This window comes from Rattus norvegicus, chromosome 9 (genome assembly GCF_036323735.1).
Source record: "Rattus norvegicus strain BN/NHsdMcwi chromosome 9, GRCr8, whole genome shotgun sequence".
NCBI lineage: Eukaryota > Metazoa > Chordata > Mammalia > Rodentia > Muridae > Rattus > Rattus norvegicus.
In genome coordinates, this window is record NC_086027.1 from 1782509 (window position 1) to 1802664 (window position 20156).

At 48.5% G+C, this 20156-nt stretch overlaps 1 protein-coding gene across 4 annotated transcripts in view; it reads right to left on the reverse strand.

Moving 5' to 3' along the window:
• The window catches only part of Acsbg2 (acyl-CoA synthetase bubblegum family member 2), a 31665-nt gene extending 11538 nt beyond the window's left edge, over positions 1-20127 (reverse strand). Inside the window, exons 1-7 of one of the 4 annotated variants that reach the window (XR_001839650.3) lie at positions 18902-20127; positions 17508-17608; positions 13637-13866; positions 9340-9428; positions 7683-7803; positions 5790-5873; positions 1567-1716 (exon numbers count right to left, since the gene is read on the reverse strand). Coding sequence is in view for 3 of the 4 variants with exons in the window: in XM_006244311.5 (XP_006244373.1) it covers positions 1567-1716; positions 5790-5873; positions 7683-7803; positions 9340-9428; positions 13637-13866; positions 17508-17608; positions 18902-18948 (822 nt within the window). In the remaining variant the exon portion in view is untranslated. The remainder of the gene's footprint in view (positions 1-1566; positions 1717-5789; positions 5874-7682; positions 7804-9339; positions 9429-13636; positions 13867-17507; positions 17609-18901) is intronic. The other 3 variants (XM_006244311.5, NM_001080096.1, XM_063266825.1) reach the window with 3 other exon arrangements.
• Between the last annotated feature and the right edge of the window lie 29 nt (positions 20128-20156).

Sequence of the window (20156 nt, forward strand, 5' to 3'; positions counted from 1 at the left end):
CATTAGGTTCATGGAGAGATCCTGTCCCCAAGCAGAAGGTAGAGAGTGACTGAGGAAGATACCCTTCACATGAATACCAACACAATTCCAAACGTGTAGGCTCACCAAGGCTCTTTGTGATGATGGTTAATCTAGAATGTCAACCTGCAGGGTCTGAGAGACGGCTCAGCGGCTGGAGCTCTTACCACACAAGTGTGAAGACTGGAGCTCAGATCTCCAGAGCCTGATATGCTGTGTAAATACCTTAAGTTCTCAATTGTTGTGATGGGACACCGAGACCAACGCAAGCTGGGTAGAAAGCGTCTGTTTGGCTTACACTTCCACATCACTGTTCATCACTAAAGGAAGCCAGGACTGGAACTCACACAGGGCAGGAACCTGGAGCAGGAGCTGATGCAGAGGCCATGAGGGTGCTGCTTACTGGCTTGCTCCCCATGGCTTGCTCAGTCTACTTTCTTGTAGAACCCAAGACCACCAGTCCAGAGATGGCCCCACCCACAGTGGGTTGGGCCCTCCTCCATCATCACTAATTAAGAGCATGTTCATCAGGCTTGCCTGCAGCTGATCTTATGAAGAAGGCATTTTCTGAATGGAGGCTCTCTCATCTGACTCTAGCTTGTGCCAAGTTGACATAAAATTATCCAGCACAGTACATGTGCAGCCACTAGCAGTCCCAGACACTTGGTAGGGGGAGACAAAGGACCACCCCAGAGCAAGCTGAGCCTGTGATCCAAATGGGAGGGCTGAATCCATATATAAGATGGGGAGCAATCAAGAAAGAAACTAGTGACAAATGTTGGCCTTCAGACATCTGCACACATGTATTCTCACAAGCAAGCTATGATCCCAGCACTCAGGAGGCTGAGGCAGAGGGATGAGGAGTTCAAGGTCATCCTCAGCTACACTGAGAGTTTGAGGCTAGTGTGGGCTACCTGACAACCTGGTTCCAAACAAACAAACAGGAGTGAATCAAAACAAAATGAACTAACCAGGTCAGTGAAATGTCCTGGTGGGTAAAGTGCTTGCTCTGCACAGGACCTGAGAGCCAGTTCTCAGCGTTCCTGTGGTAGTGCGTACATCAATAATTCCGGCACTGGAGAGGTGGCCCAAGAGGGCAGATAGTCTGCCTGCCCCGATCACTGAGGGCCATTCAGAGACCCTATCTCAAGAATCCAAGATAGACACCCCTGGGGGACCCCAGCCTAGGTTGTTTCTGGCCTACACACACACACACACACACACACACACACACACACACACACACACGGAGGAGAGGGAGGGAGAGAGAGGGGGAGAGGGAGAGAGAGACTCACACAAACACCCACCAGATAGAAACCATGAAACCCATTCCCATTTCACAGACAGGGAAACTAAGGCACGGTGCTGCCAGTTTTTTGCCTTTCCCCCACTTTGCTCTGTACCCAGGTCTACACCCAAGCCCCCAGCACCAACTGTGTGGTTCTCCATGGAGGAAAGACCCACATAAACTTCATACATGCCTCCTTATTGCCTGTTTTGAGCTCAGAATAAACCCAGATAAGAGCTGCTCCAGAGGGCGGGGCTTACGTTGTCATGACTCAGCATCACGCCTTTGGGGCTCCCTGTGGTCCCAGAGGTATAGATGATGACAGCACACTGGTTGGCCTTCTGGCTGAGGATGACCCGGTCCAGCTGTATGTTGGGGATGGCATTACCCAGCTCCATGAAGTCCTGCCACTGCAGACGGGAAGTTGGGTGGGGGATGGGGACCTGGCTGGCCCAACTCCAGTAGGCTCACCCCAAGGCAGGTTGACAGAGGAGGTTGTCACAAGGGTCAAGGCCTGGGAGAACTCTCAGAAATGCCCAGTTGCACCCTGGCCAGTTTTGGGCCACTTCCTGTGTGCTGGTGGGCCTGTGAGCTCAGACAGGCCTCATCTAAATGTCCCAAGCAGTGACTGACTGTGCTGTGCTCTTGGGCAAGCAGCTGCTCTCTCTGACCCAGCCACCTGATGTATTTACAATTCTTAAGGACAACACCAGCTGTAAATAACAGAAGCCTGTCCTTCAAACAGCTTAAACAAAGGGTTCTTAGACTTCAATGTAATTACTTATTTTGGGATGCATGTGTAGAAGTCAGTTCTCTCCTTCCACTGTGTGAGTTCCCAGGATCAAGCTACAGGTCATCAGGCTTGGTTGGCAGCAAGCACCTTTACCTGCCAAGCCCTCTTGAAGGAAGCAGTGACCTCTGGGAAGAGCTCCCATCCTGTCCTGAGTTCACATCATGGATTCCCTAACTTCTGAGTTAGGGACCCAACCAGATGGGTCTAGCTCCACCCCCACACCAGACGTCATCCCTGATTGGATGAAGCCGAGTACTTCATCAGTCTAGGTGCCCGTGATTAGCTGGGATTTTGAGCATATGACTCCAATCACAGTGAAGATGATGAAGTTAGCAGTGAATGAAGAGTTCCTATTGCCTAGACTTGTCACTAGGGATGTGGCCACAGGATCATGAGTGGGGATGAGAGGGGCCTGAAGAGCCAAGAGATTAGCTACAAAAAGCCCAGGGGATATGGGCTGCTGGTCGCAGCCTGCTGGAAGCCTACGTTCTGGGCTGTAGTTAAAGGAACTGACAACTTTCTTTGCTCAAGCCATTTGGGGTTGGGCTTTTACTGCATGGAAGCAATGGCATCATTTAGGTTCAACCAGGGCAGCTGAGCAGACTGAGGCACTGGGCCTAACAAGAGGTTTCCATTCCTAAACTGAATCCTAACTAAGGCTGGCGAGACTAAATCTCAGCACACAGGAGGCTGAGGCAGGACACTATCAAGTTTTAGGCTAACCTGGGTTATGAATTCGAGACTAGATAGATAAATGCATATCTATCTCCATTCAAATTTCATGGGGTCTCCAATCCACTGCAGAGTAGGTAGGTGCCGTGGTATGTAACCGAATCATCCTGTCAGTGTCCCAACTCAAAGGCACTCTCATCCACAGGGATCGTGGCACAACCTACGCACAGACTTGCCGTTACTATGGGGAGGATGCTGCTGCCACCTAGTGGCTGGAGGCCAGAGCCACTGCTCTAGGACTACCCCCTTCCAAGAGTCTTTTTTGCTCCAAACTCAACAATCCCAGGACTGAAGAATGTGGTCAAGATACATCTAAGGAGGTTTTTACTTTTTCTTTCTCTTGAAACACATCACTTAAGGTTGAACCAAGACCCACACACTAGGCAAGAAGACACCAGATAGCCACACCCTCAACCCCTCACTGGGGGAGTCTAGGCAGCAGTTGTACTTCTGAGTCACATCCCAGGTCTATTTATTTTAGTAGGGGGTCTTAGTAGTTGCTCATGCTGGCCTTCAGCTCACAGTCCTCCTGTCTCAACCTTCCTAGTAGTTAGGATGGCAGCTAAACATGTAGCTAAACAGAGCCGAAAATAAAATTATAATAGATTATGACGGTTTGGTTGGAGCCCGCTGCTTGCCCCTGCACAAGCTGGGAAACCCTGTCTGCTCTCTTTTCCTCAACCCATCTTCATCGGAAAACTCTAAACAAAGGCATGTGCCGAGAGGTCAGTTCTTCATTTCTGGCAGCCGATGTAACCAGCTGTTCGGAATCGGCCAGTCCAATCTATGCCAGCCTAGGAGCCCAGCTTCTAAGCACAGGCAGGCACAGCCTAGCTTGTCAGCATAATGCTTCTGTATACCACGCAAAGTTTATCCTCGAGTTAATTCAAATGCTGATTTCTTCTCCCTCTTATCTTGTTTCAATGTGGGTGTGGCATTATAATGCTTATGTCAAGATCTGTCTCAAGTTTGTGTGAACAATTCTTACCATTTAATCTCAGCCTTGTCAATAAATGCTTATCACCCAATGGCTGGGCAGAGTAGAAGAAGAGAGCGGGAGATCTGCCAGCCAGAGGAAGGAGGGAGGGAGATTCAGATCAGCGAGGAGGACAGAGGATTTGAGCTATGAGGAAGAGATATGGAGAGAGATCATGGAAACACACCTGAAGCCCAGAGTCAGAGCAATAATAATATGCAAGTATCATGGGATGGGGATGGGAGGTAGCCAGATTAGCACAGAAAGTAAAAACAGATCATCTAACTGCTCAGCTATTGAGGTGCAGTTCTAAATAAATCTTAACGGTTTTGTGTATAGTTACTGGGGAATACCATGAGGTAAAGAAATACAGCTACCAATTAGCTCACTGCTACATTTATATTAGAGATAATTCCCTATACCAGCTCCTGGCTGATACCTCATCGCCTTCCCTTGGGAACTATAAAACCTCCCTGCCTTAGCCCATTTGCATGACTGCCTCAGCTCCTCTACGGGGCTGCTGAACCCACCCAAGAGTTGTGTCAACTAAACCTACATTTATCTGCCTTTAATCTGCTCTGATCTGTTCTAAGTCTGCATCATTAAGAGAGACAAACCTGGGGTTGGGGATTTAGCTCAGTGGTAGAGTGCTTGCCTAGGAAGCGCAAGGCCCTGGGTTCGGTCCCCAGCTCCAAAAAAAAAAAAAAAAAAAAAAAAAGAGAGAGAGACAAACCTATTAATGACTTGGACATAAGTAAAATATTAAAATTTAAATTAATGAGTTATAATTCAGAAATTGTGGGGAAATTAGATCTTGTGTTACCACTGAAAAGTTTGATATTTTTATTTTTATATTTGTTTGTTTGCTTGTTTGTTTGAGACAGAGTCTCTCTATGTATCACTGGCTGTCCTGGATCTCACTATGTAGACCAGATCTGCCAGGCTGCCTCCTGAGTGCTGGGGCTAAAGGCGTTTGCCATCATGCCCGACTTGTCTGGAGCTCTCAATGTATATCAGGTTGGTCTTGACCTCACAGTGATCATCCTGACTCTGTCTGCCACGTGCTGGGTGGGATTAGAGGTATGGTAATTGTTATCTTTTGAAAGATAAGTGTTAACTGTCTTGATGCAGTCATGCCACACTATATACAGATATTAAAACTATTATGTTGTAGCACTGATGAGACAGCTCAAGCTTGATGACCTGCGTTTCCTCCCCAGGACACACATGTTGGAAGAGAGACAACCATCTGACCTCCCCTCCCCCTGCAGGCCCCGACATACATTATATATATATATATATATATATATATATATATATATATGCATATATATATATGCACTCCTAACATAAGTTATTGCAATAAGATTAGCAAAAAGAGAAAATATGTATATACTAAGTTATAAATGATATAGAATATGGGCCTGTCTCAAAAATATCAAACATGCAAATACATATATGTAATTTTCCCCTTGGCAGTTATAAATAAGGTTTTAAATAACATATATTAATCCACTTAGTTTTCAATTTGGGATTTTTTTTCAGCTACTTTCATTTTCTGATGCACACAAAATAATGACTTCCTGCCTTCATCTGCTGGTTTTGAGCTGAGGGGTCAAAGTACCAAGTACCAAGTACCAAGAAGCACATGCCACTAATCACTTGCAGCATTGTTCCTGTAGCCCTGCCCATTTACTCAGATGGCCCATTTCCTTCCCTAGAGTGGCCCCTTTGCACAGTTTTTGTGGAGTCCCTGCCTACTCACTACATATATTTCACTGTGTGGCCCAACCTACTACCTCAGGCTGACTCAAGCTCCTCTTCTTGTCCTGCCACTCCCACAGAACCCTTCCCGCCCACATGCCCTGCCCCCCACAAATTCCGCCCCTTCCACAGGCCCTCCTCCCACAGGCCCTCCCCTCCCACCGGCCCCTCCCTCCGGCCCCACCCCTCCCACAATGCCCCACCCCTCCTACACTCACGGAGTACAGGTTTGTGCTGTTTTCCATCAAGGGCAGCCTGTACTGCACAATGGCTTTCACGGTCTCCATCTTGTCTGGTGGAATCTGAAAGAGTTTCCTGTGGACTCAGGGTCCTGGGACTCAGGGTCTACAGCACCCCCACTGCCTAAGGCACTGAATTCAGATCCCAGGACCCATGTAGTGCCTTCTCAAAAAGGGGATGGGGTTGGGGATTTGGCTCAGTGGTAGAGTGCTTGCCTAGCAAGCACAAGGCCCTGGGTTCGGTCCCCAGTTCCGAAAAAAAGAAAATAAAAAATAAAAAAGGCACCTGCCTACAAGTCTGATGACCTGAGTTCTCCCTGGGAGAGCCACATGGTGAGTGAGAAGAGCAGAACCCACAGAGCTTTCCTCTACCGTCCACACACACCATGGCATGCGTGCACCTGCACATATACACACAATGCATACATAAATAATTTTTTAAAAAAGAAAATAATTTATAAAAATAAGGGTTAGAGCTGTACTCAGTGGGTAGAACACAAGCTGGGCCTTCACAAAGCCCTGGGGTCCATGTCCAGCACCACATCAACTAGGTATGATGGTACACGTTCTGTACTCAGGAGGTCGAGGCAGGAGGATCAGGACTTTATTCAGTTACACAGTGAGCTGGAGACCAGCCTGGGCTCCATAAGACCCAGTTTCAAAAGAAAAGGGGAGTCAGGGGAGCTGCAGTCATCGAAGAGATTCACTGCGGACACATGACCCCCAACTAGACATGGGCAGACAGACAGACTTGTCCCTGGAGATGCCTCTAGGTTTGATTCAAGTCTGACAGGATGGACTCACTGTCCTAGTGGCTCTTGTATTTTGTTTTTTTTAATGTTTTTGTCTGTGTGTATCTGTCTTTATGTGTGTAGAGGAAGAGGACAGCATTGAAATGATGTCTGGTGTCCTCCTCCATCATCTCAGCTTGTTCTTTGAAGCGATCTCTTGCTGACTGACTGCCATGGGTCCTGTCCCTGCCATCCTCCCAGTCCCCGGTGACCAAGCTTGAGCTGTACCATGTCTGGCCAGCCGAGTTCTCCTTCTAAGACCCTCTTTTCAGATCATTCTGCCAGACTGAGGGACTGCCAGGCGTCTGTGCACATGTGAGACATAGAAGGTGTTTCTGTAATATCCGCAAAACAAAAAAAAAAAAAAGAAAAAAGAAAAGAAAGAAAGAGAGAAAGGAAAGAAATGCTACAAGTACAGAAAGAGAACCCAGGTTTCACTGCACACACAAAAACAAACAAGTGAACGGAAAGGGAAATTTCACTGTAAAGCAAGCGGGTGTGTCCTGTAAATTCAGTACTCAACAGAGCGGCAACATGGCTGAGGCCGGCCAAGAGGAAGTGTGTGCAGTTTGACAGCAGACAGAGTCTTTTTTGAGAGGTCATGATGTAGCTAAGGCTACTCTGGAACTTTCTCTGTAGCCCAGGCTTGCCTCAAACTTATAGCAAATCCTCCTGTTCAGTCTACCAAGTGCAGAGACCACAGACATATGTGTGTGCACATTTGTGTGAATGCTTACAGAGGTCAAAGGTCAGCCTCATCTGTAGTTCCTCAGCCACTCCCTGCTGTTACTGTGCTAGAATATTGGGTCTCCACTGGCCTGCTGCTCCCAGTGAGGCAGAGCTGTCTGGCCAGGAGACCCTGGACACTTACTCTCCCCTACCTCCTCAGTGTTGAGGTTACTGGTGTCGCATTGCGTTGGCCTCCAGTGAATGTAGGTCTTATACAGAGGGTGGGAGCTGAGCCCAGCTGACAGGGCTAGGAGTGAAATGTGCCCAACTTACCCTGCTTCCTCCTCAAAAGCAGGTTTTTCTGGAGGGCTTTTGTGGAAACCCCTCAGATAGCAAGCAGCCAGGCACTCACCGACAGGATTTTCTGCAGCTGTTGGTCATTCTCCACTATCAAGACATTCACGTTGGCCTGCTTGATGACGTACTGGCAGGCCTCGGCCGAGTTGGTGGCATAAATACCAACACAGAGGCCCCTGGGGACACAAGACTCACTTGCACATGGACTACATACTTTCGAAAGGATTGATTCTTTTGTTTAAGATATGTCTTTTTAATTTTTAGGTATGTGGGTACTTTGTATGTATGTCTATGTGTATTTAAAGTCCCTGGATGCCTAAAGCTGGAGTTACAGGTGGTTGTGGGCTGCCATGGGGGCGCTGGGAATTGAACCTGGGTCCTCTGCAAGAGCAACTATTGCTCTAAACAGAATTCTTCTTCAAGATTCCATGTATTTGTGTGGATGTGGTGGCTCAACCCACAGTGAACACATGGAGATCACAGGAGGAGCAAGCGGGTTCCTCCTGCCACCCCGCATGCCTGGGGCTTGGAACTGAGGTCAGCAGGTTTTTGATTAAGTGCCTTTGTCCGCTGAGCCACCATCTCCCCAGCCAGTGCTAGTGTAAGAACAAGCAGAAGAAACTTATTCTAAGAACTACCACTTTTTCAGACTCCATTTAATCATAGGGAAAAACTAAATGCAAAACCCAAGCCCTAGGGGAATTGGAGACGTCCCAGTAACTGAACAGCTTCTGTTGTAAGGAAGCAGTTATCTGAGTCCAGGCATCTCAAGAACAACTTCTCATCTGGCTGGCAGGCTCAAACTGAGTTCATGTTCCCAGGACCAGGAACCTACTCCTATTCTGACTGATGGAAACTCCCATGCTCAACCCTTTGTCAAAATACGATTGGACAATGCTACAGCCTACCCTGCTCCCCCTTGCCTAATGGTTTCACCTTTAAATTTGCTGCACAACATCCCTCCAGAGGATGCTTAGTCTGCTCTGCAGTCCTAATCAGTAGCAGCTTGATTACAATAAATTCTTGTCATCTGCATTGACCTGGTATTTGAGTTATGTTGGGTTTGTGATGGATTTAAGCGAACCCCACAACAGCTAGTGTTTTATGTAGGTCTTTGCAGGGGCATCCTTTTTTTTTTTTTTTTTTGGAGCTGGGGACCAAACCCAGGGCCTTTTGCTTGCTAGGCAAGCGCTCTACCACTGAGCTAAATCCCCAACCCCTGCAGGGGCATCCTAAGGGCTTTAACCCACCATCCAGCTCCCTTGCTGGCTGGGGGTTTAACAAGGTTTAACACTTGCAATAGAGACTCAAACCCTCATCCCCCATTGGAGGTCTCCAGCAGTTAGAACGAGGCCCAGACTGGGGAAGGCTCAGTGGATAGAGCACTGGCCACTCTTTCCCAGCACCCATATGCCTAACAATGGCCTATAACCCCAACTCCAAGGGATCTGAGCCCCCTACCCCTTTCTGGCCTCTGTGGACATCTGCACTCACATGAATACACATATGCCTGTACACACACACACACACACACACACACACACACACACACACACAGCACCCACATGTGCACAAATCTACAAATTTTAAGAAATTATTTTTAAAAGATAAGGCCAAGGGATGGAAAGGGTATTAACTCTCAGCTGTGGCTTTGTGCTGTGCAGCTGGTGGTAGTGGTCTGTCAACACATTGAACCAAAGTGTGGAACATACCCAGCCAAGATGGCGCCCAGAGCAGCAACGACCCACTCAACCGAGTTAAAGCCCAGGATGCCAACGCCATGGAAACGCTGCAGACCCAGCTGGAGAGAACACACAAGAAAGATGCATCAGCTCTTGGGTATGTCCACTTCTACTCACGATCTGATCATTAGGAGGTGAGAAAAACAGAAGCGGCTGCACCAAGTGGGGAGCCACTATCCAGCCTAAAGTCGGGGTGCAGTGAGCTGTGCTCACATCCTTCCTGCCTTTATTTCCTGCCTGCTTTTCTTCCATTTGTGAAGGACACTGGGTGTGAAACTCACTGCTTAGCCATTGTTATTTCCTCAGTGGAAAAGAAGTGCATCCTCAGGGCTGGGGATTTAGCTCAGTGGTAGAGCGCTTGCCTAGCAAGCGCAAGGCCCTGGGTTCGGTCCCCAGCTCCGGAAAAAAAAGTGTCCTCTTGACTGCACACTGCACAGCCATTTCCACTCTCCTCCTCCAGAGCCTCCCATCCTCTGCACATGCATCTCTGAACCCATTCAATATTAACTCCATCCCTCCCAGGTTACCATCCCACTCCTGATGTTGTGGGCCTGATAGCTCTAGGAACCTCTTGGGAATGAGACCCTGCAGTGTGCATCCTCTGTGTGTGGTTCCCAGCAATGAGAATTCCATCCCCAGGTCCCTTCACTTAGTACCGTGTATGAGAGTTCCCTGTTCTCAAGGCTGCTAATGCCCTGTTGTGTGGACACCACGCTTGGCTAATGCAGTGGTGCTAGGATGGAGACCAATGAATGGGTTTCCCTTTAAGACCTTAACCTTGATCTCTCTGACACATGGTGGTCTGCTGATTGGCTATCTGATTTGTAGGAAATGTGTGTGAATGTCATATGTGCCTGTACATTGGTGTGTACACAGAGAGGGTCACTACTCACATGCCATCTATCTGGGTCTGTGGGTATATAGGGGGCCTGGCAGGACCTCTGTTGCTTGCCATGTCTCTGTGTTGAGACAGGTCTCCCACTGGACCAGCACTTGCCACCTCAGCCAGGCCAGTAGGCTTTCAAGATGAGCCTTTTTTCACCACTGACCCAGGACTGTAGGAACACTCAGGCTTTTGACACGGGTTCTGGGCACCCGGTCGGGTCCTATCCAGGGAGCATTACCCCAGTTCACTCCCTTTGTATCTTCTCATACTTCTTCCTTGGAGCTAACCATGCAGGCTAGGCTGCCAGCCAGAGAGCCCAGGATCCTCCCTTCTTCACCTCCATAGTCTTAATTATATAGATGTGTGCATGTCTGCATGTGGCCATGTGCATACAGCTTCCCCCAGAAGCCAAAAAGAAGGTGTTGAGTCCTTGGGAGCTGGAGTTGTAGGTGGCTGTGGGTCACCAAACCTCATGGTTATGAAGGAAACTCATATACTTTGGAAGAGTAGGAAGAGTTCTAAGTTGATGATCCGTCACTCCAGCCCCAACCTTTGAAAAATTATATTTACTTACTGTGACGGTTTGAATGAAAATGGCCCACGTGAACCTATATTTCTGAATGATTGGTCCCAAGTTAGTGAAACTGTTTGGGAAGGATTAGAACTGTGGCCTTGTGTGTCACTGGGGTGGGCTTTAAGGGTTCAAAAGCTCATAGCAGACCTAGCCTCCCTCTTTCTTTTTCTGCCCAATGCCTATGGATCAGGATGTAAAGCTCTCAGCTACTTCTATAGTGCCATGCCTGTCTGCCTTCTGCCATGATGGACTACACTTCTGAAACTGTACATAAGCCCCAATTAAATGCTTCCCTTGCTCTGGTCATCGTGTATCTTCACAGCAATTACAGTAACTTAGAAGTTGGTACCAGGAGTGGGGTACTGATGTGGCCTGACCATGCTACCTGTTGAGATTTTTGAATACAGAAAATGGTTGAACACTGTAAATTGGATGTCATGGGCCTTCATAGTAGGATCTTGAAAGACAGTGGTTCTGGGAGACTGCAGGTTATGGAGATTCAGCTCAAGTGGTTTCAGAGGGAACTGATATAAGCAACAGGGCCATAGACCTTTCTTACAATATTTTGGCAAAGAATATGGCTGCTTTTTGTCCTTATCTAAGAACCTGCCTGAGGCTAAATAGAAGAGTTTTGGATTAATGGCATTAGCAGAGGAGATCAAAACATCCTGATAGTGACTGTCACATGGTTGTTAGTGTTCAGCCTTATGTAAATTATCTAAGAAGCATGCACAGCAGAGAGAAGCACAAGAGAAAAGGAGCACCAGGAAGTGTAATTCGGGACACAAGTTCTGTGCTCAAGGGCATGTGAAGCTTAAAGGAAAGCCTACTGCTGAATCCTGCAGCTGGTGACCGGAAATGCCTAAGGACTTAAAGGAAGATTTATGCAAACAAGGAACACAGTAACAAGTCAAAGCAGTAACAGGTCAAAGGTCAGGCAAATGTAGGTCTCCATCCCAAGTAGGCAGCAGGACTTGCTAGCATCAACCATGTGGTTCTGGTTTTAGAGTCATGGAAGATACCGAGGCCAGGCCTGTGGCAGGGGAGGCCTTGCATGGAGGCTTGGAGAGATTGCTATGTGTATCCTGGATTATATTGGAGAGTTTTGAAATGCTGGAGATGGGGCTGGAGAGATGGCTCAGTGGTTAAGAGCCCTGACTGCTCTTCCAGAGGTCCTGAGTTCAAATCCCAGCAACCACATGGTGGCTCACAACCATCTGTAATGAGATCCGATGCCCTCTTCTGGTGTGTCTGACAGCTACAGCGTACTGATATTAAATAAATAAATAAATCTTTAAAAAAAAAAAAAAAAGAAATGCTGGAGATGCCAGAGCAGTGGGCTATCTGCTGAGGAGAGCTCCACACTGGGCATGGAGCTAGCCCAAGGGAGAGAGTGTGTTACACAGCAGAGCTAGAGTGGGGCCCAAAGAGCCACCCGGGCTTTGGTCTTTGGTGTTCAGCAGTTCCTTACTGCTCACCCTTTCCTCCGGAATGATAATGTATGTTCTGTGTCATTGTATGCTGTTCACATATGATCTGAGTTTTGATTTTACAGGTAAGAGACTGCCTTGAGTCTTAGAGACTTTGAACTTTGAATGAGTGTCCAGACTGTGATAGATTGTGTATTGCCTTACAGGCAATTCTGCTGTGCTCCTCCCAACCATGACCTAGCAACAACTTATGTCAGCAGCAGCAGCCATTGCTACCTGCTCTCCACTCCACCCACTTCCTCCTCCTCCTTCTCGCTCTCCCTTCTTATTTTTTTTTTCTCTCTCTCTCTCTGTTCCCAGCCAGCCTCTCTTTCTGCACTTCTCTGTCCTCACTTTCTCTGCATCTAGCCTCCCTTAAATCATGGTGTAATTTCTCGGGACAGACACCTTGGCATGGACCTGCCAGGCACACTCCCCCCAATTGCTGCATTATATTTCATAGCCATGTGGACTTCTAAAGTTGGACCGAATGCATTTTTGCATTATGATACAACCACAAACCTGCAGGGGCCAGGAGATGAGTGGAACGTGGTGTTGAGAATGAGAGCAGCCCCATAGGCTCGTATGCTTGACTGCTTGGTCCCCAGTGAGTGGCACTATTTGGGAGGGGCCAGGAGGTATGGCTTTGTTGGAAAAGGTGTGTCACTGGGGTGGGTTCTGAGGATTCAAATTTCCACCCAAGGGCCACTCTTGCTTTCTGTCTCTGAGTTGCTCTCAGATGTAGGTTCTCAGCTCACATCTAGCACCATGCATCCTGCCATGCTCCCCACCATCATGATAATGGACTGAGTCTGTTAAACTGTAAGCCAGTCCCAATTAAAATTTTCCGTTATATGAAAATTTGTTATATATAATTTATTTATATAAAAATTATATATAAAATTTCTCTTATAAGTTGCCTTGGTCATGATGTCCTCTCACAACAATAGAAAAGTAACTAAAACAGTGTCTTATGTAGCCCAGGCTGGACTCTAGCTCTCTGTGTTGCCAAGTCTGGCCTTGAACTCCTGGTCCTCCTACCTTCACCTCCTGAAAAAGGATGACAGGTATGTACCGTCACATCTAGTTTTATGTGGTACTAGGAATGGAGCCAGGGTTTTGTGCATGTAGGAGACCTCTCTGGCCAATGGAGCCCAGTCCAGCTTCTTTCCCTTTTTTTTTTTTTTCTGAGACAGTGTCTTACCTTGTACCCCAGGCTGGCTTGGAACTTAGAACTGTCCTGCCTCAGCTCCCTGCATGCTGGGACTGCAGAGGCTCATACACCAAGCTGTAAGGAATACTGCTTCTGAATGGCTGCATGGGAGGGGAGCTGCTCACCTTGATCAGAGATCTGGCTGCCTTTCGACACACGTCATAGTACTGGCTGAACGTGAGCGTGTCCCACTTTTTGCCGTTCTTCGAGGCTAGGGCTGGATAAGCGCCGAATCGTTCAACAGATTCCTGAAACAGCTCAGGGATGGTCATTGGGGTCTCATGGCCTGGCCCATGTTTGGACAGCCTCAGCAGCACCTCTCCATCACAGTGAGTGCTCCACAGCCTGGGGGCAGCTGTAAGGGTCACGGTAAGGAGAGGTGATGTCATGGAGCCGAGAAGGCTCTGTATACACTGGGCCAATGTTCTATAGTGGAGCCACAGCTTCAGCCCTCACCGGTATTCTCAAAACATTTTTATATTTATTTATGATTTATTTATATATATATATATATACATAAATATATTTCTGAGTGTTTTGCCTGAATGTAGCTGTGCTCTGTGCACCTGTAGTGCCCACTGAGACCAGACGAAGGCAGAGCAAGAGTTCACTACCACCGAGTGGCATCCAAACCACTTGAGTGCTTGCTTTAAACCACCTTGAGAACTTCATTGATTGTGGTGTTGTGGAGAGGACTCTGGAGTGGTTTTTGTTTTGTTTTGTTTACTAAAGAAGCAGGTAGTTCTCACATGAGTGGGCTCTTAAAGCAACGTTGCATCCCATGTACTCCAGCAGTTGAGCTCCCATCTCAAAGCCCACCCCTGTGGCAGAGGTCCTGCAACACGTCCTGTCCATTTCCCAGCACCAGCACCAGCTGCAGACCAGGTACTCAAATGCCCCAGACCATGAGGAACACTTCTCATTTGAGTCTCCAAGCTAGAAGACTCATATTCTCCTAGCTGAGCCTGTGTGTGTTTTCTTTTACTGTAACAGGACGTCTGAGACTGGGAGGTTTTATAAGAACAACAGATTATCTCACAATCTTGGGTGCTAGGAAATGAGCCTGTCTCTAGCAGAGACCTCGGACTAAATTGAAACATGTGGTGTATGCAGACACACATGCAGGCTAAGCGTCCACACAAAATAAAACAATAGTCGATGTTTTTAAAAAAACAAAAGTAAAATGGACTATTTCATTGTTGCAGGAGGTTTTAAGCATGATGTTGGCTCTGCTTTGTAGTTGCGATGACTTCTCTTATGCAGGAGTACAGGGCAGAAAAAATTTCAAAATGTACAGTTTGGAGAGAGAAAGAGTGCCCGGAAACTATGTTGCAGTTTGCAGTGAGGTCCGGGCTGGCGGAGCTTCCACTGACGCGGTTAGTGATCAGCACCATGGAGAGATCTATGCTGGAATGCAGGGGGAGACCCTCAGGGCAAAGTCCCACCCAGCTAAGCTTCCAGTTCCCGAGGGAGACTTCCATGCTCCTGGGAAGTCAGGGATGGGAAAGCGGCTGCTATGGCTGCTGCTACTGTGGTTATCGGGCAAGCCCATCCCAAGCTGGCTTTAGATGGACAAAAGATGCCTCAGTGAAGGAATCATGGGCTCTTCTCCTGTGGCTTCAGAGAGATGCTGAGGCCAGGCTGTATGGTGGGGCTATCCTGTGTGCTGGCTAGATTTATGACAACTTGACAGAAGCTAGAGTCCTTAGAGAGGAGCCAGCCTCAGTTGAGAAAATTCCTCCATAAAATCTAACTGAAGGCAAGCATGTGGGGCATTTTCTTAGTTAGTGATGGATGTGGGAGGGCCCAGCCCACTGTGGGTGGAGCCATTCCTGAGCTGGTGGTCCTGGGTTCTCTAAGAAGCAGGCTGAGCAAGCCATGAGAGCAAGCCAGTCAGCAGCACCCTCATGGCCTCTGCACCAGCTCCTGCCTCCAGGTTCCTGTCCTGCTTGGGTTCCTGTCCTGGCTTCTGGGTGGTCTGAATGAGAATTGCCTCATAGGCTCCTTAGTTCTGGGGCTGTTGCAGGGTGGCTACCTAGCCTTGCTGCCCGAAATATGGGGGCAGGCTTAGGATTAAAAGGCCCCATACCACTTCTACTTTGATCTCTGCTTCCTGCCTGCAGTCCCAGACATGAGCTCTCAGCTTCCAGTGCCTGCCATCGTGGCTGCTGCTTGCTGTCATGTCTCTCACCTTTGTAAACTCTTATCCCTCTGAACCACAAGCCAAACAAAGCCTGTTCCTTAAATTACATCTGGTCTTACCATGCTGCAGGAAGTAACAACATGGATGGAAGGAGGCCAGAAGGGAGACGTTGGCGGCAGCACAGGCGTGAACCTGAGAGTCTTGCGGGGAAAAGCCTACAAATGATGTGTGAGTGTGTGTACATGTATGTTGGGTAGAACTTCCTTCTGAGATAAAAGCACTCCGTCACGCAGAGAATACCCCTATGCTTAGAAAGTAAACAGTTCAGATCCCTCAGGGAGTCCCTGAACAGTGACGAGATTCCCCCGCCCCTCTCTCTGGGAGCTGGTTGGTTTTTGTCAAATACAAACCTAGACTGAGAAGACACCTCCATCAGAAAGATGTGTAGGCAAGTCTGTGGTGCACTTTATAGACGGATAATTGGCATGGAAGGGTCCAGCCATCTCTTAGCAGGCGGGGAGGGTCCTGCATGGTATAAAGCCATCTGAGCAAGCCTTGGGGAGCAAGTCAGTAAGCAACACCCTCCATGGCCTCTAAATGAGTTCCTGCTCTGATTTTCCTGGATGATGGACTGTAAGCTGTAAGATTGAATAAACTGTTTCCTCCCCAAGTTACTTTTGGCCATGGACTTTATCACAGCAATAGAAACTCTGACTAAGACACTCCCCAAGTATCTATACTGCCAGGACTGCTGAAACACACTCTCATAGATGCAAAGGGCCATCTCCAGCTTGTCACCTGCCTGCCGGCTGTGCGGTGAGCATCAGGGTCCCAGCTTTCTGAGCAGTCACTCATGCCTTGGTGATGCAGCTGTCTCTGAGTCATTTCTGCTCCTGTACGTGACCCCTCACCCATATGCCTGTCAGTGACCCCAGTAAAACTCAAGGCGCCAGGCCGGACTTTGGTGGTGTCCATGCTTTGGTCCGATGTGCTTTCCTACCTCAGGAGGGTGGGCTGCATCTCAGCAGGAAGTCTTCTCACACAATAAGGGTGGGTAGGGGTAGGTATCTGTTCAGGTTTTCCCAGGAAAAGTGCCACATAACCAAGAGTATGAGTGTCTGTGTGAACGAGCGTGCATATATGTGCACATACATCTGTGTGTATGTGCACATATGAGTGTATGTGTACCCCACTGAGCCATCTCTCCTGCCCCTTAAAATTTTTCGAATAAAGAACTTGTGCGGTTAGCTTTGTCAAGTGATATTTTTTAGAATCACCTGAGTCTCAGTGAGGAGCATGTAGAGGGCAGAGCAGCTGAGTGCTGGTGTGTGTGCATGAGGGCTAGAGTGTGTGGTGTGTGTGCACGAGGGCTAGAGTGTGTGGTGCGTGTGCACGAGGGCTAGAGTGTGTGGTGCGTGTGCACGAGGGCTAGAGTGCTGGTATGTGTGCACGAGGGCTAGAGTGTGTGTATGCTCTCTCTGCTCATGGATATCACACGACCAGCTGCCTCAAGCTGCTGCTTTGACTCCCCACCACAGTGGATATTAACACGGGATGGGTTGCTGGTACAGCCTTCCCCATAAGTCACTTTTGTCAGGACGTTTATCACAGTACCAGAACCTAGGAAATATGCAAATGCGCTTCCCAGACAGCAAATGACCCGTGCTGTACCTCTTGACCTCCAGTTATCACCTGTGACCTAAGTGACTGTACCCCAAACTGCTGACCACTTTATACCCAACAAGGAAGAATGTGACAGCCCAGGAGGTCAGGCATGCTCAAGCCGAGATGGCTGGGTGGCCCCTTAGGAGAAAACATTCCTCTCTGTGTTGTACTCTCTGGCTGTCACTAACCTGAGGTGGTGTCCATGCCTCTATCAGGGTCTTCTGCCTTCTTCTCTTGAGTCATTGGTGGTCCCACCTTTGCAGGTTCACAAGAAGTATTTGTCACAGTGCTGCAGGGCCACAGACAATGAACCAATGAAGGAATCAGAGAAAGTTGGCAAGAACAGCAGAGGGGCTAATTTCCAATCCACTGGTAATGTCTGCCTAGACCTTGGATTGCTTAATCATGCCTGATTTGCTCTGGAACGATCTGTTATGTGCCAGAGAATGGTTCATTTCTAAGTTAGAGGGTGTTCAGTGGTAAGGTCTAACAGACTTAGCTGCCCTCCCTCCTTTCCCCTGCTCCTTCCGTCTCTCTTCTCTCTCCTTGTTTTCATGATTATTATTGGTCCAGCCAGCCAGCTCATAGGTGAAGGCCCTCTCTGTCAAGCCTGCCAACCTGCGTTCAATCGATAGGATCCACATGGGAGGGGAGAACTAACCACCCCAAGTTGCCCTATGACTACAACAGAGGCACAAATACATACAATGACAATAAAACGATTTTTAAAAATCTGTAGCTAGGCACAGGGTGTGTGCTGTCACCGCAGCTTTCTGGAGGGCAGTGATCCTAGAGTTGATGGTGGCTGAGCAATGTAGACCTACTCTCAAAAAATAACAATAATTAAAACATTTTAATTTTCTACAACCACTATAAACAAGCTGGTTGTGGTGGTACACGCCTCTCATCCAGCACTTGAAGGGGAAACGCAGGTGGATCACTGTGAGTTTAAGGCCAGCCAGAACTACAAACAGTTCCAAGCAAGCCAGGGCTACACGGTGAAACCCTGTCACAAAACAAAACAAAACAAACATAGTTCAAACTCAAGGGCTTGGAAGCACAAGGACCTGAGTTCGAGTCACCAGTACATGTCAACCCCCAGGTGTGGTGGTGTGCATCTGTAGGCCAGCTCTGGCCAGGCGGAGACATCTGGCCCACCCAGTGAGCTCCTGGTTCTGTGGGAGATGGTACCTCAAAATCCAAGGTGAACAGTGCCTGAGGGGTGGCAGCCAACGTTGACCACAAATGCACAAGGTGGACTTCGGACAGTCTGGTATGTGGCAGACACTGTGGACAATGCACACTACTACAGCACCATGGGGCCTCTCTGCTATTTGACACTTAGTAGTGCAGGTGCTGGTGTCGCAGGCGAGCCCTACCGCATCCAGCTTTTACTGTGCTCAGTTTAAGGTTCTGGGAACCTGAGCCCAAGCCCACACATTTAGTGCTGCAAGTACAGGAGGATCGGGAGTTCAAGGCAACGTTGCCTCAATAAGGAAAAACTAAACTGGCCTTCCCTAAATGTAGGCTCTGTTCCGACAAGGCCGTGTGCCCCACGCAGAGGTCCTTTTGGGAACCTTACCAACTGTTACCTTTCACAAGGTGGCCAGGTGTCACAGACGGAGACATCTGTTCAGCAAAGTATCTCTCCTTGCACAGAGTTGGTCAGTGATGGGTTGTCCCAGAAGCATGTGTGTGCGTGCGTGTGCATGTGCTGTCCCTTCTTGCTCTGGTCACCCCTCAGTCTAGCCAGGGCGATGGTGGTAGTGGATGGAGAGAGGAAGGTAGATAGGTTCCCACCCAACACAACTCCATAGTTCAGGCTTCTGGAACCTTCTGCTCAGGAGCCCCTTATGACATCACTGGCTGTCCTCCCCTTATGACATCACTGGCTGTCCTCCCCTGCACCCAGCCTCAGGAGGAAAGTGTTCCCGGAGAAAGTGCACTCCATTCACTCACCATCCGCCAATTCATTTATTCTCTTGTTCATTCATTCATTCATGCACACATCTTTCAGCCACTCACCAGGGTACTTACTCGTCCAGTCACCGAGCCAGTCATTCGTTCATTCCTTCAGATATCTGTGTGTGCTTGTGCAGCTTTTACAGCTCCAGTGTGGAGCACTGTGCATCACACTGGGTAGAAATAGAAGTGAAACCAGACAGCGCCATTCGAGAACCTATGGAGAATCTCAAACCAAAAATCACACCAAAAGCTATCAGGGTCTGGGGCTGTGGCCCAGTGGATAGTGCCCAAATAACACGCACAAGGTCCAGGGTCCCATCCCAAGCATCACATGAATGACATGGTGGCACACGCCTGTCAAACCAACACTGGGGATGGTGGAGGCAGGAGGATCAAAAATTCAAGGTCATCCTTGGCTACACAGGGAGTTCGAATGTAGCCTAGGCTATGTACATGAGATCCTGCCTCAAACAAAACATGCATTCACATTGTGAAACCATCATCACTGTCCAGTTATAGAGCCTTCTGTCTCCCTAATCTGAAGCTCTGCCCCAATTCAGTGCTCACTCCCAGACCCTCCCAGGTCTCCACCATCCACTTCCTGTCTCCGTGACTTGCTCTGGGGCCTGCAAGTGAGACCCTGGGGTGCATGCCCTCGTCTGGCATATTTCCTTGTTGGACAGTGTCATCACGGGTCCTCCACGTTGGAATCAGTATCCTATCAGAATATCCTGTCTCAACCTGGAGTGGCCACACCCTCGCTCCCATATCTGTCGGTGAGCATGAGCCAAGCAGGGATACTGTGTGGATAGGGCTGTGGATGGCCCTAAGTCCCTTATTTCACTGGCTCCTGGCGTATGCCCAGAAGAGGT